Source organism: Polyodon spathula, chromosome 1 (genome assembly GCF_017654505.1).
Source record: "Polyodon spathula isolate WHYD16114869_AA chromosome 1, ASM1765450v1, whole genome shotgun sequence".
NCBI classification, from domain to species: domain Eukaryota; kingdom Metazoa; phylum Chordata; class Actinopteri; order Acipenseriformes; family Polyodontidae; genus Polyodon; species Polyodon spathula.
Window position 1 is genome coordinate 7,476,611 of NC_054534.1, and position 19,877 is coordinate 7,496,487.

General features: G+C 40.3%; 1 protein-coding gene across 1 annotated transcript in view; it reads left to right on the plus strand.

Annotated features, from left to right (window-relative positions):
* The window catches only part of LOC121313324 (microtubule-associated protein 1B-like), a 55,630-nt gene extending 36,769 nt beyond the window's left edge, over positions 1-18,861 (plus strand). The window contains exons 4-7 of the mRNA XM_041245730.1: positions 4,589-4,729; positions 5,305-12,952; positions 13,439-13,677; positions 15,584-18,861. Coding sequence (XP_041101664.1) covers positions 4,589-4,729; positions 5,305-12,952; positions 13,439-13,677; positions 15,584-15,739 — 8,184 coding nt within the window. The 3' untranslated portion in view covers positions 15,740-18,861. The remainder of the gene's footprint in view (positions 1-4,588; positions 4,730-5,304; positions 12,953-13,438; positions 13,678-15,583) is intronic.
* Positions 18,862-19,877: the final 1,016 nt, after the last annotated feature.

The following is a 19,877-nucleotide window of genomic DNA, read 5'->3' on the forward strand; positions in this document are numbered from 1 at the left end:
TATTTATTTTAAACCATTTATTTTTACTTTGTGTTAAACAAAGCTCTCAGTTTGTATGCTTTATCCTCAGGTTATCTGTTTGCACTTCCTGGGTCATTTCACCTCAGTAGTGCCTTCTGTGTCAAAGCATCTTACTGCCTGTCTGTTAACAGTGGAAGCAGCTAATTGGTTAATGTCAGGACTGAAGCCATTGAAAGGCTGGGGACGATTTCTCCCTGTTTGAAATGATCAAGCAAGTGCAAGATTAACTGGAAGCATGGCTCGCCGAGATTTGTTAAAGCAAATGAAGCACCAGATACCGTGTTTTACAAATAAAAAATACATGTTTACCTTGACATGTGGTTCTTTCAAAACTGGGCATTTGAGACCAGAATAATCAACAAAAGTGCATGGCCTGTAAAGGTTATGGGATTGTTTTGTTAGCTTCAATTGCTTTCATGGTAAATATCACACACATTGGATGCTCATGGAACTCCTTCCACAGAAACATCAGGAACATGTCTTTACAATCTATTGATGTTGAAAACAATTACAAACTGTAATGCTTTATTGAGGGGTGGTTATACAGTGTGTTTATCTGAACAAAATCAAATATTTGGGTAGGTTGTTTGAGTTTTATTACATCTGCTTATTAATAGATAAAACATCAGAAGCTTGACATTTTAGTATACTTCAATTTGACATAGCTCTTAAAACAACGAATTGCCTTTATAACATGTACACAACTTTAATGTCAGGATCTTTCAGATTAATAATTAATTTTGTGTAGAATCTTTCCGGATTTATTCAGGTTTAAAATTCCATTCTGGGGGAACCTCAATGTACAAGCCAGAGTGAGTTTATTTTCCTTTTATTCAATTCAAAAAAAAAATATAGCCATATCTGAACTTTATCCCTGTGATGGTCAGTCTGTCCTCTGTCAGCCATTACTTTATTGCAGCGCTCACTCACCCTGCCTTATAGGTATCCCTATTATACCAAAATCAACAAACAATCATGTAATATTGGTGTTAATACCGGAATACCAACTCTTCAGTTCTGTTTCATTGACAGGAAGCGAGAATCCACTCACATAATTCTGTGTGAGCCACTTAAAGCCATCACATATCCTCTACGCATGAAATGACGATTCTGAAATCAGAATGGAAGGCACAGTAACACAAGGGTGGAGCTTCCTCTTCGCACAGTTGCACTGAATAGGCATAGTACAGCAATGCAGGTTTATAGACGTAGATGGGTTTGGCTGACAGCCCAGAACAGCTGCTGCTAGCAATGAGTAAAAAAAGCAGCTAATTCTGTAATGGATTTAATACAATTTAAATTTATGAGACATTCATTAGATGGATGACCCCTTCTATCAGTGGAGTTCAACAGAAAACAAATGAACACAACCCTTCCCATTGAAATGAAATGCATGGTTTTAACTCAGTTATTCTGAAATCAGCCTCTTGTCTTCTGTAGAACATAGCAGTGACGTGACCAGAGGCAGCTTCTTTATTCAGAGCTGAATCAGAGGTTCATTTGAAGGAACCAACAGGGTACTGCTGCTCCTCTGTGATTTTCACACCCTAGTAAGCAAGGGAAGTGACTCACATTGACAGCATGCACAGTAGTTTAGTGGTTCTCAAACCGGGGTCTGCAAACTGGAAACGCCTCTTTTTTGTTAAAAACATCTACCTGTACATTTATATGTTCTCTTCACTGATGCGGTGAGAGACAGGCCTCATAACACTTACAAGTAATTTTATACATAAACATTTACATTGACTGCAGTGCAATGCATTTATTTTGTTTGTGATTTGCCTTTCCCTCAGTTTTTAGTTGGGTGTCCCTATGTAAAACAGGTTTTAAAATGGAAATGTCTTCTTTTTATGACCAGAATTTTCATGTGTCACTCAAATAAAATTTCTAAGTATTAGTATTATTTTTGTTTCTGTGCTTCTGCTGTGGTTAATGACTAAAGAAAACAAAGAAATAGAAAAATAAAAAAGCACAGGGATCTTAACCAGGGGCGTCACTTTTTATGTGTTTTCGGGGGGGGGGGGTGCATGGGGGACCTGGGACTCAAAGAATGCATTTAGGGGCCCCGGGGCTCCAGGTATTAATAAAACACTGCAACAAAAAAAAAAAAAAAAAAAAAAAAAACACCTCTGGCATTGCAGAACAAACCTAGTGAAACACCGGATATCGTCTAGGCTTCATTTTTGCAACGATATCAACCAGGGTATCAAAATCAAGTTTTTTTTACTTATGTACAGAATTTCAGTTGCCATTACAAGCAGATCACTCAGACGAGGATTGGTCATGGAAGTTTGTAAATAGATTTTAACCAAACTTAAATCAGAAAACAGACGCTCTTTGCTTGCAGTGGTTACTGGAAGAGTGATGACTAACTTGATGATTTTTAGTAATATATAAGCATAAGCAGGGCTTAAATTCTCATGGAATATTTCCCGGAGCCCAACCGCCACAAATCCCCCCCCCCCACCCAGCAAAAAAAAAAAAAAAAAAAAAAAACCAGGATCATTTAAACCAATGACATTTATTTTATATTAAACAAAAGCATTTTGATCACAGCTTTTAAAAACATTTCTTACACATTTTGTTTTTCTGTTTCACGAGCCAACTAGGAAATTGCATAACAAGTGCGCTTAAGTAAAACGCCAACTTCAATAAGTAAAGCTCCAAAAGATAGATGCGTGAATCAGCCACTGGAGAAACTCTGGAATTCCAGAGATGTGGTCTCCCATTCCCAACACATTAAGTAAATTGTAACACCTGTCTTTTTATAGCAATGAATTTTCAGTTTTAGATTCACACATTACTATAAAGAAAAGAAAAAGGTTTTCATAAACTAGTGCTGACAGTGATCTAAATCGTTCTCAGGCCATTCAGTCAAGTACTTCAATTTGTTATAATATTTCAAACTAGTGAAGCGCGTACATTCTAAGGCAACCAAACTAATATCTTGTTTCAGGTTTGGCGATAGTACTGACTTATTTAATTCACGGAAACAAAGCAAATACATTGTGTGAACTTTAGTAGTAACTCGATACACAAGATACACGCACACAACACTACACTAGCAACAACCAGGGAAAGGAAGGACAGATGCACACATACTGATGCAGATGTGGCGCTCCTGTTGTTATGCTGCTCCATATACTATACGTAAATATTTTTACTTGTAATAATTGCCATGAAAATTAATTGCTACAGTCCCTGTGAAAATAAATGTTCATAATTATTAAAAAGTTGTATTTCGTTTTGTTTTGTAGAACAGAATAGCCTCAGGCTGAAGTCAAGATGCGGAAATATTTACCAGCGCTCAGCTCCAGCTGAATTGAAGCCCTGAGTATAAGTAATAGCAAGTATCCTCTTAGAGTTGTACCAGCTCAAAAAGAGAATACAATCTACCGGTGGTGCGAGTTTAGCTTTTCTTCAACTCAGTAACTTCTTAATTAATTAACATGGCACTGGCTATTATCAAGGTGGCGCCAGGTTTTTGTGGACCCCGGGCAATGGACCTCCAGTGCCTCCCACCTTCACCCCCAAATAAAATCTTTTTCTATCAAAAAAGTTTTCATAACCCTCAGTCCCTCGCTAAACCAGACATGCCTGGAGATATGAGTTATCTGATTTAAAAAAAAAAATGTAATAAATCTGTACAGTAGGCCTTATACACAAATCAAATGAATACCTGTAGCGCACTTTCTTTTTACTTTAGCCTACCAGTAACATACAGTAAATCATGCTGCTGCATTGTACACAGTGTGAAAACAGTAAAAACATGTATGTTTAATTAAAACTACCGGTATATGATTTTCTTTTTTACTGTAGCTTACTTAGTACACAATTAACAGAAAACAGAACACACACTTTACAGAAATAATATTTTTTAAATGTACATACACACTGTAGTAAATTTCGTAAAACAACAGGTGTTACTGTTAATTTTTAATTTCAACAGATGCAAATTATCACGATAACTTGGGAGAGGCTGTTGCTGTGACGTTTTTTTAGGCAGAACAATCTTAAAACATAGTACTTAGTGTCATTGCAGCTTTTGGCAAGAAAAAAGAGAACGTTTCATTCAACAATGTTACATTGTCAGGCTATTCGCTGCACTTTCGATGTCCCAAAGAATGAACACTTTCCTTTAAGTCTTCTAACTTACTCACAGAAACTGTCATTTGGGGGCTCCCCTCGTGAGCTTGGCAGGGGCGACTGCCCCTCTCGCCCCCCACCCCCCCCAAATGATTGTCCTGCCCTTAACAAATTAACAATCAAATGACACTTTCCCCTCTCCCTTTCATTTTGTTATGTATTCTTCCATTCAGTCTGCCTATGCAAATCCCCACCTTGGCACTGTCTGTGCTTTTCATCTATTGATATATCTGAGGGTTTGTTTAAATTAGCTTTCAGCCAATTAAGGCTTTAAAATGCTGCTTTGTTCATGTGTTTCGCTCCATGAAATATTCTTGTCAAGTTACCTTGCTTTTTGCATAGAAAGCCCTTCCAATTAAAAAGAGAATTACAAAAGTTGGATTAATTCAGACATTTGTGTTTGATTTCCTTTTCTCTTTAGGTGCGATTGATGATCACAGACACTGCTAGACATAAACTACTGGTTCTGTCAGGACAGTGCTTTGAAAACACAGGGGAACTCATACTGCAGTCTGGATCATTCTCCTTTCTGAACTTCATAGACATCTTTACTGATCAGGAGGTGAGGTGTAAAAACTGAACTGAGGATAAAATATGCTTTTTATGATAAGCCTTACCTTGTTATTTAGGAAGCAGATCTCCAAATGTGTGTTTGTAGTATATCTCTTGACTTGTCTTACCTGTTTTAAAATCATTAAGGAGGAATATATGATGGGAATTGCAAATAAAGGTTGGCAAGTAAAACAAATCATGGAATTTTGCATGAGTTGTATTGGTTATTGATCAAGGGTACTGCTTCTCTAGATAGTGTTATTCATACAGGTTTGATTGAAGGGAGTGAATGAGCAGAGCCAGACCGCTTTGCAAGAATGATCTTAAACCTGCTACCTGCCGAGACCACAGTAACGTCCCTGATATTTCTTCTAGGGTTTTGCTTAAGTAAATTAAAGTTTAGTAATATTTACTGACTGACTAGCGCTAGTTTCATCGGCAAAGATTCAGAGCTTAATCTTTTATTCTGAACCGTGTTAAAGGTCAGTATCAGCTTTGTTTGCAAGTGATTGTCCAACAGGCTTCCAATCAATCAATTTTTAATTAAATATAATAATCACCTTAATATTTTGCCTTCCTCAACAGATTGGTGAATTGCTTAGCACCATACATCCTGCGAACAAAGCAAGCCTAACCCTGTTCTGCCCTGAGGAGGGGGATTGGAAGAACTCAAACCTGGACAAACACAATCTGCAGGACTTCATCAACATGAAGCTCAACTCGTCCTCTATACTGCCTGAAATGGAAGGACTTTCAGAGTTTACAGAATACCTCTCAGAGTCTGTAGAGATTTCATCTCCATTCGACATCCTAGAACCACCAACCTCAGGGGGCTTTTTAAAGCTCTCAAAGCCATGCTGCTATATTTTCCCCGGTGGGAGAGGAGACTCGGCCCTGTTTGCGGTCAACGGATTCAACATGCTCATTAATGGAGGGTCAGATCGCAAGTCCTGTTTCTGGAAGCTTGTGAGACACCTGGATAGAGTGGACTCAATACTTCTGACACACATTGGAGACGACAACCTTCCTGGAATCAACAGCATGCTGCAGCGGAAAGTAGCAGAACTAGAAGAAGAGCAGTCACAGGGATCTACTGCCAATAGTGACTGGATGAAAAATCTCATCTCCCCCGACCTGGGAGTGGTGTTTCTAAATGTTCCTGAGGACCTGAAGAACCCAGAACCGAATTTTAGGGTCAGAAGAAGCATTGAGGAGGCTAGTCTTACACTGCAATACTTGAATAAATTATCTTTAAAACCAGAACCACTTAACAGAGGTGTCGGAAATGATATAGATCCTATCATTCTCTTTCAGAAAATGGGAGTGGGACGATTAGAAATGTATGTGCTAAACCCAGTTAAAAACAGCAAGGAGCTGCAGTATTTTATGAAGCAGTGGACTGGCAGCAGTAAAGACAAAGCCTCTGTCTTGCTCCCGAGTGGCAAAGAATCTGAGATTCCAGTCTCTTACTTAACCTCAATTTCGTCGTTGATTGTATGGCATCCAGCTAACCCCACTGAAAAGATAGTACGTGTTCTGTTTCCAGGCAATGCATCTCAACACAATATACTAGAAGGCTTGGAAAAACTTAAGCATCTGGACTTCCTAAAGCAGCCAGTGGTCAGCCAGAAAGAGCTAACTGCAAACATCGCTGCACCAGGTCTGAAACAAGCTAAGCTGAAACACAAGACGGACAGTATTGAAAGTCTAAAACCAACATCCAGACCATCATCAAGCAGAGGAGTTAGGAAAGAATCAAAAGAAGAGCCGTCAGAGGCAGCAAAAGCAGACACACAAGAAAAGACCCAAACAACAGAGAAAAAGGTAAAAACAACCGTGAAAAAAGAAAAACCAAAGCCACCGGTGACAGAGAAAGAGGCCAAGTCAAAATTAGAGCAACCACTTCCAACAGAAACCCCAGACAAGCGCAAGGCTGACATAAAACCAAAAGTGGTAAAGGAAAGGGTAGTTAAAAAGGAGGCCAAGGCCCAGAAATCTGAAGAAAAGAAAAAAGAAGAAGTAAAGAAGGAGGCAGCTAAGAAAGAAGTAAAAAAGGAAGAAATAAAGGAGTTGAAAAAAGACCTGAAAAAGGAAGTGAAAAAGGAAGGAAAGAAAGAGGTGAAGAAGGAAACACCAAAGAAGGAGGTTCCAAAAGAAGAGAAGAAAGAACTGAAAAAAGAAGACAAAGACCTTAAAAAGGACATGAAGAAAGCACCGAAAGACATGAAGAAAACAGCCACCCCTCAGGCTGATGCCAAAAAGCCTGTGCCAAAACCAAAAGTCCAAAAGAAAGAAGAGTCATCAAGGAAGGATCTAGGAAGCCCAGGAAAAACCAAAGAGAAGGGAAAGATCAAGAGTACCAAGAAAGACAACAAGCCCAGTGAGTCCAAACTTGTTGCCGCTGCAGCAGCCGGGGCGATGGCTAGTGTAGCAGCTGTGACAGCCACAGTGGAGGCTCTTGAAGCTGAACGGTCACTTATGTCTACACCCGAGGATCTCACTAAAGACTTTGAAGAACTCAAAGCTGAACAAATAACAGAAGATGTAGAGAGCAAACCACTGCATGAGCAACCAGCAGAAGATGAAGAAGCTGTCATGGTGCAACATGAGGAAATAATGGTCATCAAAGAATCTGAGGAGCCTGTTGAATCTCCTGATGAAGGGATAACAACCACAGAAGCTGAGGGAGAGTGCGGACAGACCCCCGATGAACTGGAGTCCCGAGAGAACATTAATGATGACATCAATGAGAAGTTTGAAGATGAGGGCACTGGTTTTGAAGAATTGTCAGAAGCTGGAGACTATGAAGAAACAGCAGAGACTGAGGAGGTAGAACAGGAGGAGGAAGTTGTGGAGGAAAGGACAGAGAAGAAGCATGATAATGTGATCAAGGGAGAATTAGTTGATACAGAAGCAAAAGATCTTGCTGAAGCAGATGAACAAACCAAACCTGAACATGTGTTGGAAAAGGGAAAATCCAGGGATTCTGAATCAGGAGAGGATCAAGCAGAGGAAGATTTAGAAGAAACACTTGTAAAGGAAGGGGAAGAATCTGAGGAAGAAGAGGCAGAAGAGGATGAAGATAAAGGTATTAAAAGAGAAGGCGATGTAGATGAAGCTGAACGAGACACAAGAGATTTTGAGATTGAGGAAACAAAGGAAAAACACAGTCTGCCTGCTACAACTCCACCCAAAATGCCTGCACCTCAGTCCCCTGTCATTGAGCATGCATCTATTCATGATGAAACTCTACCAGCTGGTTCTGAAAGTGAAGCCACAGTGTCTGATGAAGAGAATCGTGAAGAACCACCTGAAGAATTCACAGCAACTTCAGGTTATACACAGTCTACAATTGAGATTTCCAGTGAGCCGACACCAATGGATGAAATGTCAACACCAAGAGATGTTATGAGTGACGAGACCACCAATGAGGAAACCGAGTCTCCTTCTCAGGAGTATGTGAAGTTTGGAATGACAGCTTACTCCAGTGAGCAGGACAGAACCAAACTCTCTCCTCTTCCTGATAGCTTTAATGAATACTCGTCAGATCATTCGAAGAGCGAAGCCACTGAAGGTAATGTTTATCATCATTCAGCCTCTACAATATCGCCACCTTCATCAATAGAGGAAGACAAAGTCTACAAAACACTGCCTAGTGAAATCCTTACTCCCAAAGAAAACGAAAGTGAATACGGGTTACACCTGGATACTCGGGATAAATTGTTTCTTGACACAAGATCTAGTCCCGCTCCTCTCTCACCTCAAGCAAAAACACCTACAAGTGAGCGTAGTGTAAACTTTGATTTAACTCCAACCGCAATTGCAGCACCAATTGAACTGGGAACCACCCTTTCTGAAGTCACCAGTGATGTGATGGATCACTCTGCCAGTCCAGATGACAAGACCTTAGAAGTTGCTTCTCCTACACAATCTGTTCCTGGAAGTGCAGGTCACACACCCTATTACCAGTCACCTGTGGATGAAACGACAAGCTCTGTGCCCGCTACTGGAAAGACCCCAGGTCCAATTATAGTCGAAGTAACTGATGAAAAAGGTGAACCTTCAAACAACAGAGTTAGTCCAATGGATGAACCTGTACCTGATTCTGAGTTCCCTGTTGAAAAGGTCTTGTCTCCTCTTCGTAGTCCACCGCCACTGGGATCTGGATCTCCAACAGAAGGGTCACCAAATGCTGATGCAAAGTCACCCTTTGACATTTCTGAACCATCATTAGATGTCAAGCATGGTAACAATAAGTCACCCAGTAGCTTAAATCCCTTTGTCGACTGTTCTTCAGCGAGTTCAGTTAGTGTTTTACAGGAAAAGCAAGAAGCAGCTTGTCTGGATTTGGAACCTGGAAAAGACAGTTTCAGCCCGGAGAACAAACTGCAGGATAATGCATCTGCTGGAAGCAAAAGCTTGGAAGCTTTTCAAGAAATTAAACCATCTACTGATCTGTCACCCATTTCAGTTGATGCTAACCAGTTTGGTTCTTTCAAAGAGGAGAGTAAAATGTCAATTTCCGAAGAAACAACATCAGACAAATCAGCCACTCCAGCTGACGAGGTTGTAGCAGAGGACACATTTTCTCATATCGAAGGAGTGGCCTCCACGTCAACTGCCTCTCTCGCTACAAGCTCATTCCCTGAACCCACAGCAGATGATGTCTCTCATTCGCTCCATGCTGAAGTGGGCTCCCCACATTCAACTGAAGTAGATGACTCTTTGTCTGTATCTGTAGTACAGACACCCACAGCATTCCAGGATACAGAGATATCTCCATCTAAAGAAGAGTGCCCAAGACCAATGTCACTTTCTCCAGATTTCTCACCTAAAATAACAAAATACAGAGCCCCAATACAGGACAGGTCCCCAGAGCAGTCCACCATGTCAGTAGAATTTGGTCAGGAGTCTCCTGATCATTCTTCAGCTTTAGACTTCAGCAAACAGTCCCCTGAACATCCAGCAGTCAGTGCAAACCTTCACATCACTGAGAATGGACCCACTGAAATTGAATACAGTCCTTCTGAAATGCCATATACCAAATTTGCAGAGCAATCCATGCTGCCAGTTGAGAAACCCATACTTTTCCAGGGAGAAAGTTCTCCACATGTAGCTTTAACATCTCCAAAAGAGTCTCGTCTGCCCACCCCACCTGCTCACTCTCCATCACAAGTAACAGAACCATGTGCTGTTTCATCATTTGTCAGTGGTGGTTCACTGGCCTCAGAGAGTTTGACACATACGTTTGAGGAATCTTTACAGCAACAGGACAGAGAGTCTCCTGTTACACCCAGAGCAGCATCCCCTACCCACTCACCACATTCCTCTGATTCATCATTAATCTTAGGAAGCTCACTAGTACCAGAAAGCATGTCCTATAAGGCAGAGGAACCTTCACAAATGCAGGAGAAGTCTCCTACCACCCCAAAAGCAGGCTCTCCTGCATGCTCTCCACTTTCTTCAGATTCCTCATTTATTATGGAAAGCTCAATTACACCTCAAAGTTTGCCAGTTAAAGTTGAAGAACCTTCACAACAACAGGACAAGTTTTCAGTCAGTCCCAAAGAAGCTTCCCCTGCATACTCAGCACTGTCCCCTGAATCGGCATTGTTATTAGGAGGCTTAGTGCCTGCAGGAAGCCTATCACTAAAAGCAGAGGAACTTCCCAAACATCAAGACCAGTCTCCTGTTAGTCCAAAAGCAGCTCCCCCTGCATACTCACCACTTTCCACTGATTCATCGTTGTTCTTAGGAAGTTCAGTTGCTCCAAGAAGCTTACCAATAGAAACAGAAGAACTTACAGAATATCAAGACAAGTCTCCTGTTAGTCCCAAAGTTTCTCCTCCTGCTTACTCACCACTTTCTTCTAGTTCATCATTTTTATTAGGAAGCTCAGTAGATCCTAAAAGTGTTTCAATTAAAGATGATGAACCTACCCAAAAGCAAGACGAGTCTCCGGCTAGTTCCAAAGCAGCTTCGCCAGCATACTCACCACTATCGTCTTATTCACCATTAGTCTTAGGAAGCTCACAAGCACCGGAAAGCATGTGCTTTAAGGCAGAGGAACCTTCACAAATGCAGGAGAAGTCTCCTACCATCCCAAAAGCAGAATCTCCTGCATGCTCTCCACTTTCTTCAGATTCCTCATTTATTATGGAAAGCTCAATTACACCTCAAAGTTTGCCAGTTAAAGTTGAAGAACCTTCACAACAACAGGACAAGTTTTCAGTCAGTCCCAAAGAAGCTTCCCCTGCATACTCAGCACTGTCCCCTGAATCGGCATTGTTATTAGGAGGCTTAGTGCCTGCAGGAAGCCTATCACTAAAAGCAGAGGAACTTCCCAAACATCAAGACCACTCTCCTATTAGTCCAAAAGCAGCTCCCCCTGCATACTCACCACTTTCCACTGATTCATCGTTGTTCTTAGGAAGTTCAGTTGCTCCAAGAAGCTTACCAATAGAAACAGAAGAACTTACAGAATATCAAGACAAGTCTCCTGTTAGTCCCAAAGTTTCTCCTCCTGCTTACTCACCACTTTCTTCTAGTTCATCATTTTTATTAGGAAGCTCAGTAGATCCTAAAAGTGTTTCAATTAAAGATGATGAACCTACCCAAAAGCAAGACGAGTCTCCGGCTAGTTCCAAAGCAGCTTCGCCAGCATACTCACCACTATCGTCTTATTCACCATTAGTCTTAGGAAGCTCACAAGCACCGGAAAGCATGTGCTTTAAGGCAGAGGAACCTTCACAAATGCAGGAGAAGTCTCCTACCATCCCAAAAGCAGAATCTCCTGCATGCTCTCCACTTTCTTCAGATTCCTCATTTATTATGGAAAGCTCAATTACACCTCAAAGTTTGCCAGTTAAAGCTGAAGAACCTTCACAGCAACAGGACAAGTTTTCAGTCAGTCCCAAAGAAGCTTCCCCTGCATACTCAGCACTGTCCCCTGAATCGGCATTGTTCTTAGGAGGCTCAATGCCTGCAGGAAGCTCATCACTTAAAGCAGAGGAACTTACCGAACATCAAGACCAGTCTCCTGTTAGTCCAAAAGCAGCTCCACCTGCATACTCACCACTTTCCACTGATTCATCGTTGTTCTTAGGAAGCTCAATTGCTCCAGGAAGCTTACCAATGAAAGCAAAGGAACCTGCAGAATATCAAGACAAGTCTCCTGTTATTCCCAAAGATTCTCCTCCTGCTTACTCACCACTTTCTTCTGGTTCATCAGTTTTATTAGGAAGCTCAGTAGTTCCGAAAAGTTTTTCAGTTAAAGATGAGGAACCTGCCCAAAAGCAAGACAAGTTTCCTGCTAGTTCCAAAGCAGCTTTGCCAGCATACTCACCACTTTCGTCTTATTCAGCTGGCTTTGAAAAGAGGTGTACTTCTTCACATTCTCCAGAACAGGAGTCTAGGAAGCTTGACTTCACAGATGCAGACTCGTGCAAAAAGACTCTTTCACCACAGTCCCGACATGATGTTGACTTATGTTTGGTCACTTCTTGTGAATACAGGCACCCTAAAACAGAACTGTCTCCCTCCTTCATTAATCCCAGCCCCCTGGAATTCTTTGCTAATGAGGATAACTCTCAAAAAGATGACAAGCCTTTAACACAGTCTGGTGGAGGACAGCCCCCATCTGGAGGAAAGCTTCATCCAAGGCAGTGTGATGAAACCCCACCAACTTCAATTAGCGAGTCAGCCCCATCTCAGACAGATTCGGATGTGCCTCCAGGCACTGAAGAATGCCCTTCCATTACCGCAGATGCCAACATAGACTCAGAAGATGAGTCTGAAACTCTTCCTACGGACAAAACTCTTACATACAGGCATATGGATCCCCCACCAGTCCCGCTCAGAGACCCAGCTCCTTCCGCTCCTCACCCTGATGTCTGCATGGTCGACCCTGAAGCGATCTCTACTGAGCAGAACCTAGGGAAGCCCTTGAAAAAAGATGTCAAAGAAAAGACAAAGACCAAAAAGCAGGGCACTAAGACCAAGTCTTCCTCACCAGCAAGGAAAAGCGATGGCAAGACTAAACCGTCTGCCATCACAAAGACTAATGCTGCAAAGGAAGCATTAGATAAGATTTCAAAAGTAGCTTCTCCAAAGAAGAAAGACTCAACAGGATCCAAGTCAAGTGCCAATTCTGATATAAAGCATTCTGAGGAAAAAGATGCTAAGAATGCTACCAATACCTCGGCTTCAAAGGGTACAAAAAGTGCTACCACTGGTAAGCCTAGTAACATGAGATGGTAGTGTATCTTTTAATATTGAAATAGCATTTATCATTATATTTATTGGACGGAATGAACATTCTCTATGAAACCGCACAACACACAATAATTTGTATTCTTTATCCTGCCGGATACAAATGTAGTGTTTTTCTAAATGTACTACCCTTATAAAAGTTTGCCACGGTACATTTCCATGGTAATTTTGCCATTTCCCATGCTTTTCCCAAGATTATATGCATTTGTCATGGTTTACCTTGTTTTCTAATATGATTTTCCATACAATACCTCTCTGGGGGTTACAATACTTACCTATACTTCCCCAGTTTTCACTGTGCTTTGTTACACTTTGCTATGCTTTTACTATGGTACATTTTTATAAAAGGGGTGTGTTTTTCTATTAATGACCGTGTATATTGTACTGACACAGCTTGGCAATGACCTGTAGTGTTGGATCCTGTTGTAACCACTCCTCTGTGTTCTAGGTTCTGGTAATAGTAAAGCTTCCAGTGGAGCAGCAGCTCCCCCTGGGCCCCCTGTATACATGGACATGGTATATATTCCAAACCACTGCAGTGCCAAGAATGTGGATGCTGAGTTTTTCAAGAGAGTGAGATCTTCTTATTATGTTGTAAGTGGCAACGACTTGGCAGCTGAAGAACCCAGCAGATCTGTCCTGGATTCCCTGCTGGAGGGGAAGGCTCAGTGGGGTAACAACATGCAGGTGTGTGTGTGTGGAGTCATTCTATTTCAATGCGTAACAACATGTTCTGTCCTGTTGTTGGAACCGAGAAGACAACAGCAATGCTATTTTTTTTTAAGTATGTGACACAGTGATGACACACCATGATAGATTCAATATTGTATAGTCACACTAGACAGTCCTGAAGCTTCAAAACATGATATTCTAAACTTCTAAAATAATCTGATGCAATGCACTAGCTAAATCTTACGGCCAGTGCATCTGAACATTATTCAAGGTGATGCAACATTTGTGGCCATAGCTGTAGATTAGAGGTCTCCAACCCTGGTCCTGGAGAGCCCCAATCCTGCAGGTTTTATAGGTGTCCTCAATGGCTAAAGATCTGGAACACATGTTAATCTTGACCGATTAAGCCAATAATTGGTTCATTTAAGTAACTGAAAGCTTGGTTAAAACAAAACCCACAAGATCCAGGATCTCTCCAGGACCAGGGCTGGAGACTCCTGCTGGAGATGGTACTGTGTAAATAATCTAAACAGTAAAGAATATTAATGGAAGCTTCTTTACTACCATGTGTTGCTCTAAGACTATAAAACAAATAAAACCCTGTTGACTGCAGTGGGGGGAAAAACATGCAGTCATTACATAAAATGTAACCTTAAAACTTATATACAGTAACTGATATAAGTTACTCATCAGTATATCATAAGCAACTGTAGTTATATTAATAAAGAGGAGTCACTTTGGCATTTAAATGAAAAAGTAAAAATTGAAAAAAGCCCATTTAGTGGTTTCACAGAAGGAAAAACATAAATGAAATCAATTTTACCATTGAAGCGTTTCTCAGTTGTGACCAAGATACACAAATGGATTAACAGGTATCAATTGCATTTAAGGGGAGTAGAAAAGCAGATGTAAAATACCTACTTATAGACATATCTGTAATAATTTATAGAAAGCTATTTATTTTAAAATGCTCAAAGCTCTTGCAGCTACATGCTTCCCCCAGATGGCCGACTTCAGGTTTTCTCCTGCTGTCAAAGCTACAATGTTAACAGATCTGCAGTCGGTAGCTGTCCAACAGCACTGATCATAGTTTCACACCTAGCTTGATTCATGGGTTTGAATTTTTCAAAGAGTACTTTGTCGAAACTGACAGGTTTCATTTGTTGTTGTGTTGTTGTTGTCTGTAGCAGAAAAACTACTGGAGTGAATTTTGAGAAGTGAAAGCACGTTTAACACGCAGGTGGTACAGCAGACTAGATGCACTTCTGTGATACTGGAACTCACTTTGACAGTAGATACAAGTAACGCTCTTTCTATCCAATGAACTGTCAACAAATCCTTCATTTTGAGTATTTTCCTACATAATGCGGTTCTGTGACTAATTTTACATTTAAACGATAATGACACTCACTCAGTCCTGGCATGCACTGAAACGGTGCTGCAGGAAATGAGGGACAGGAGTGCGATTAACATGCGTTAAAAAAATTAATCTACCAAAAAATGAACACATGAGCACATAGTGGAAGTTAACTGCGATTAATTGACAGCCCTACATTCAATACATTTTTCTGATGCTGGCTTTTTTAACAGCAGTCTAGAATGTTTTTGAATGTTTAAAAAAACCTCAGCTTTTTGTTAAAACACACTCTTGGGTTAGGGTTGTTCTTTATGTGAGCAGGAAAGGTCACATACTATGCCAGTGCATTTCCATGGCTGCTTCTTGTACTGGAGCGTCCCTTGAACCCTTGTGATGTTTCTCTAAACGCATGTTGCTGTAGAATGAGATTCAAGTACAACATGGATAAGACAGTACATTGGATTGTATGAACTCAAATGAACCCTGCAGTACCAATTGCAGAGACACGACTTCCTTGTACTGTTATCATCCACCAGTTTGAAAGCATCATTGTTTATTTTGCAGGTCACTCTCATCCCAACCCACGACTCTGAGGTGATGCGGGACTGGTACCAGCAGACTCACGAGAAGCAGCAGGACCTGAACATCATGGTGTTAGCAAGCAGCAGCACCGTGGTCATGCAAGACGAATCTTTCTCTGCTTGCAAGATTGAGCTGTAATCCCAGGAACTCCATGGAGTCTGCTTTCCTTAATGAACCCTTCAATTTAAAGAACAAAAACAAAAAACAAAACAAGAAACAAACTTTCAGATTGATTTGAAACAGGTATAGACAAAAAAAAAAAAAAACGTACCATACAACTAGTTACTAACTAATTCAGTAATTTTTAATAACTAAGGCACATCTTCCTTAAACAGGATTCAGGCTGCTGTCAAGTGATGTAGAGTCAATGGAAAGTGATTTGACTGAATTGTAGAACCATGTACAGTGTATCTCTTTCTTACAGGTGATAAAACATCAGAGTGTTGGGACAGGCACGCAATTGCATGTATAAAGAGGTGGGTGAAATCTGCACGTGCAGCAGTTTGAATCTTGTTTGTTGGACAGGACAACGTTTTAATTAATATGCAGAGGTAACCCAAGGCATGCTCCCGCTGAAACAACTTAAACTGACTTAGTTCTTCCCGTGCTATAATGTCATTTAATCTTGAGAAACCTGCACGTTCATTAACAACCACAAAACAGAGCAATGGCTAGTACCCTGAAGCAAAGACCAGAGGATATGGGAGCACACATTCTGGAAAATGGGCTTAGAAAGGGACTTGAATGTAAAAGAGGTATTTGATGTGCTTACTTTTTAATGCGAAACAGCAGGTGTAATAGACAAAAAAAAAAAAAACAGAAAAAAGGTCAGTAGCAACATCCATGGTGCCACAATGTCCTTCTAACAAGCCTCTCAGCTACACATTTTGTTTGAAATGGTGAAAGCGAATCTTATTCGCAAAGATTTTCTTTCAAGGAATATTTGTCCCACTGAACAAAACAATACTGAAAGTTTTAAAATTCAAACCTTTAAAACATTTTCTTTTTAGAAATCGTAACGATAGATGTTGACGAGTTTGTTTTCCTTTTATATGCAAGTTGTTGGTTGTGATATTATTTTAACGTTTGGACAATCTGTACAGCTCTGTATGTAAGGAAGCTCTTTTTTTTTTTTAAATAATGTATTTATTGGAATGTAATTTGAATTGTGGTATTTTAATGCTGTCAAGGTTGGTGTCAAGGCAAAGTCAAAACTGGTCTCCAGACCTAGGTGTCAGATTGTATTGGAAAAACACAGTTGTAAGTCTAGTTAAGAATTTGTCTTGTTGCCATATTCAAGATAAGGAACGGAATCACTTTAATCACTGCGTGATTCTTACATTCTGGCTTGAGTATAAGAACAATAACTCAAACCTGAGATTTCAAGGCTGCGTGATGGGCATTTGCTTGAAAGGTTTGCTTAATATAAAGTTCTAGCAGCTACATTCATAGGCACTTTTGTTTTTATTTGGCTGTTCACTGTATTTCCAGAACTGTATGATTGTGTTTTCAGAAGGTAGATGCCTTCCTAAATAGTGACCTCATTTGATTTGTCTACATTGTCTAATTAGGATTGTTTACTCTAAGCAAATGTTTTGCACTTACGTTAACTTGAGCCTTTAAACCGGAGACAAGAGTATTGTTTACTTTAATTCTCCACTGTCCTCTGAATATGTTCCTACAAATTCCTTAATGTTTTCATTGATGCACTAGCTTGTAGCGCGGGCTATATTTCGCAACACGGATGTAAACTTCACTTTGGCAGTAAATGAGGTGTTGACCAAGAGCATTTCAATTCCATTTCTTTTTCAATTGGTTGGAATAATCAAAGTTTAAATATATTTTCTTGGAAGGTGTGGATTACTACAATTCCTAACAGACACACAAACAGCTAATGATTTTAAAAGGCCGACTTAAGGCCTACTTGAATGTGACTTGTTTGTTAACTGAGATCATTTCTTAACTTTTGGAAGGTTCCCTGGATTTTTTTTTTTTTTTAAGAACTGTACTATAATTATAAATAGACTTCAGGCAGGGTGAATGGTTTGCACAGAATGTGCACGTGCTATGTGTAATATATTTACATTTTGGAAAAACAAAAGGAAAAAGAAAAAATGCTTTGAATGGGATGAAAGTGTGCACACCCATGCAACAATGTTCACTAAAATAAAATTAAAAAAAGTCATACACTACACAACCCACCCTGCGTCAAATAAAAAAAAAAGGCAAGCAAGCTCTCTTTACCACTCTCCGGACATGTAAGGAAATGAGCAAGAGCTTCCTGCAGTCAGCGCCTTCTGTTCAGATTTGAAATGTTCTGCAAATTGTACTTTGATAAATGGCAAGGATCTCCCCCCCTTGTATTTCTGTAAAGATACTCTCAGAGGGTAGAGACGTTACAGGGTGAATACAGCTGGGAGTGTTATAGAGAAGGTACTTAGTTTAACCATGCGGATCTCAAAATGTGCTGCTTTCAGCTTTCATACTGCCTCCTCTGCAAAAGAGCCTGCAATGAAAAGTCTACACCATCACCACTCAACACTAGCGCAATCCATGTAATAAACAGGCGACTGTCACAATAAATACGATCCTGACCTAAGTTATGCTGATAAAGAGGGATCATACACTTATTTGTACACCCGGACTGAAATTATTTTCAGTAATCCTTTTTTACATTAAAGGATAAACTGTGCAGCAATTATTGCTGTGTCTAGAATATTTGACCTGCGTTAACACGAACTAGCTACGATAATGCTGTTTATATTTGTTTGTGACATTTTGAATTCCAAATCTTCTTGGAAAATGGATATCCCACTGCTATTTAAGTCTTCAACTCTACTACACATTAAGTCCACTGCAGTTCGCACAGCATTGAACTGCAACTTACAGTAAACACACGGTAACAAAAACTTTCAACTTTCAAACACATGCATGAACGTATTACCTTTCCATCTACAGTACACACTCCTACCAGTCTTAAATAACCAGCTGGGAATCGATTCACACTACTGGCTGTCCTTCAGGGTGATTGTTTATGTGTCTGTCAGCAGCTGTGTGTGTGGTATATATGTCTTATAATCCTGCATCGTTCTATTCTATCCAGTCATGTCCGTAGAGATTAGTTTTAAGTGGAAGTAATATGTAGTGCTTTTCTGATATGTGTGTGCAATATCTCCCTCTCCCAGTGAGGAATTTGATGTAAACTACTACAAAAAAATGAAGGAAAAAAATTCACAATAAAAACAAAATGTGGAAATTGATGAGCTGTGCGTGCGTGTGTCTTTCTTTCTTTTTTGTAGGGTTGCGTACTCTAGTGGATAAGAGCAGAGTGGTGGCTTCTCACATTCAGTTCATCTAAAATGTACTATTCTCAAAACTGCCATTCTTGTGCTGAAGTTTTTATTGTTTTGTTGTTTTTCACACTAATGCAGATATTTTATAATAATGGCATATGGATTAATCTTTTAAGGACATTGATCGTCTAAACGGGCCCGGGATCGAGTAAACACAATAACTTACGGAGCCTCCATACTTTGCAGTACAGGCTGCAGACACATCGCATTGGGTAGGGGAAGGACTGAATTGCACTGCATGACTCTTATTTTTCATGTAATAACACTGAGACAGACATTTTACAGCAGCACGCAGAAACAAAACATGACACAGGAACTTGTTTACAGCTATGAAAAAAATGTGAAAACACTAAATCTGATATGCAAATGTTTTATACATATATAAGGATTTTAAATATCAATACTAACATATAGTCTACCCTGCTTCACTGAAGCTAATGGTTTTAATTCCACTCACAACTTCTAGATGGCATTATGACACCATAAGTTATGCATATTCTTAGCTGGTTTTCTATCGCTGCAAATCTCACAAACTCAAACTTTTCTATCCATTCCTGCAGTTCATTGTCACTCTGAGGAATTCTAAGGAATCCCCTCCTGCCTCAACCTTTTGCCTGTCTTCATTTTCAACTCTTCCCCATTTCGAGGACCTGGTCATGAAGCCAGGCACTTATCAGTTTTCCCGAGATGCTCAGAATCCACCATCACATTAACTTCCAGCTTCCCTGCATCAAGCATCCATTCCTGCTACCTCTTCCTTTTTCCCGGATTTACACTAACCCATCTGGCTCCGCTCCACCAAACCGACAAACTTCATCAAGGCACCATTCACCTTTCAAAGTCATCACTTCATTCAACTGAGCTGTCAGTCAGATACGGAAACCATGTCCTACAATCATCAACGTTTCAGTTAAAGTGCCCTA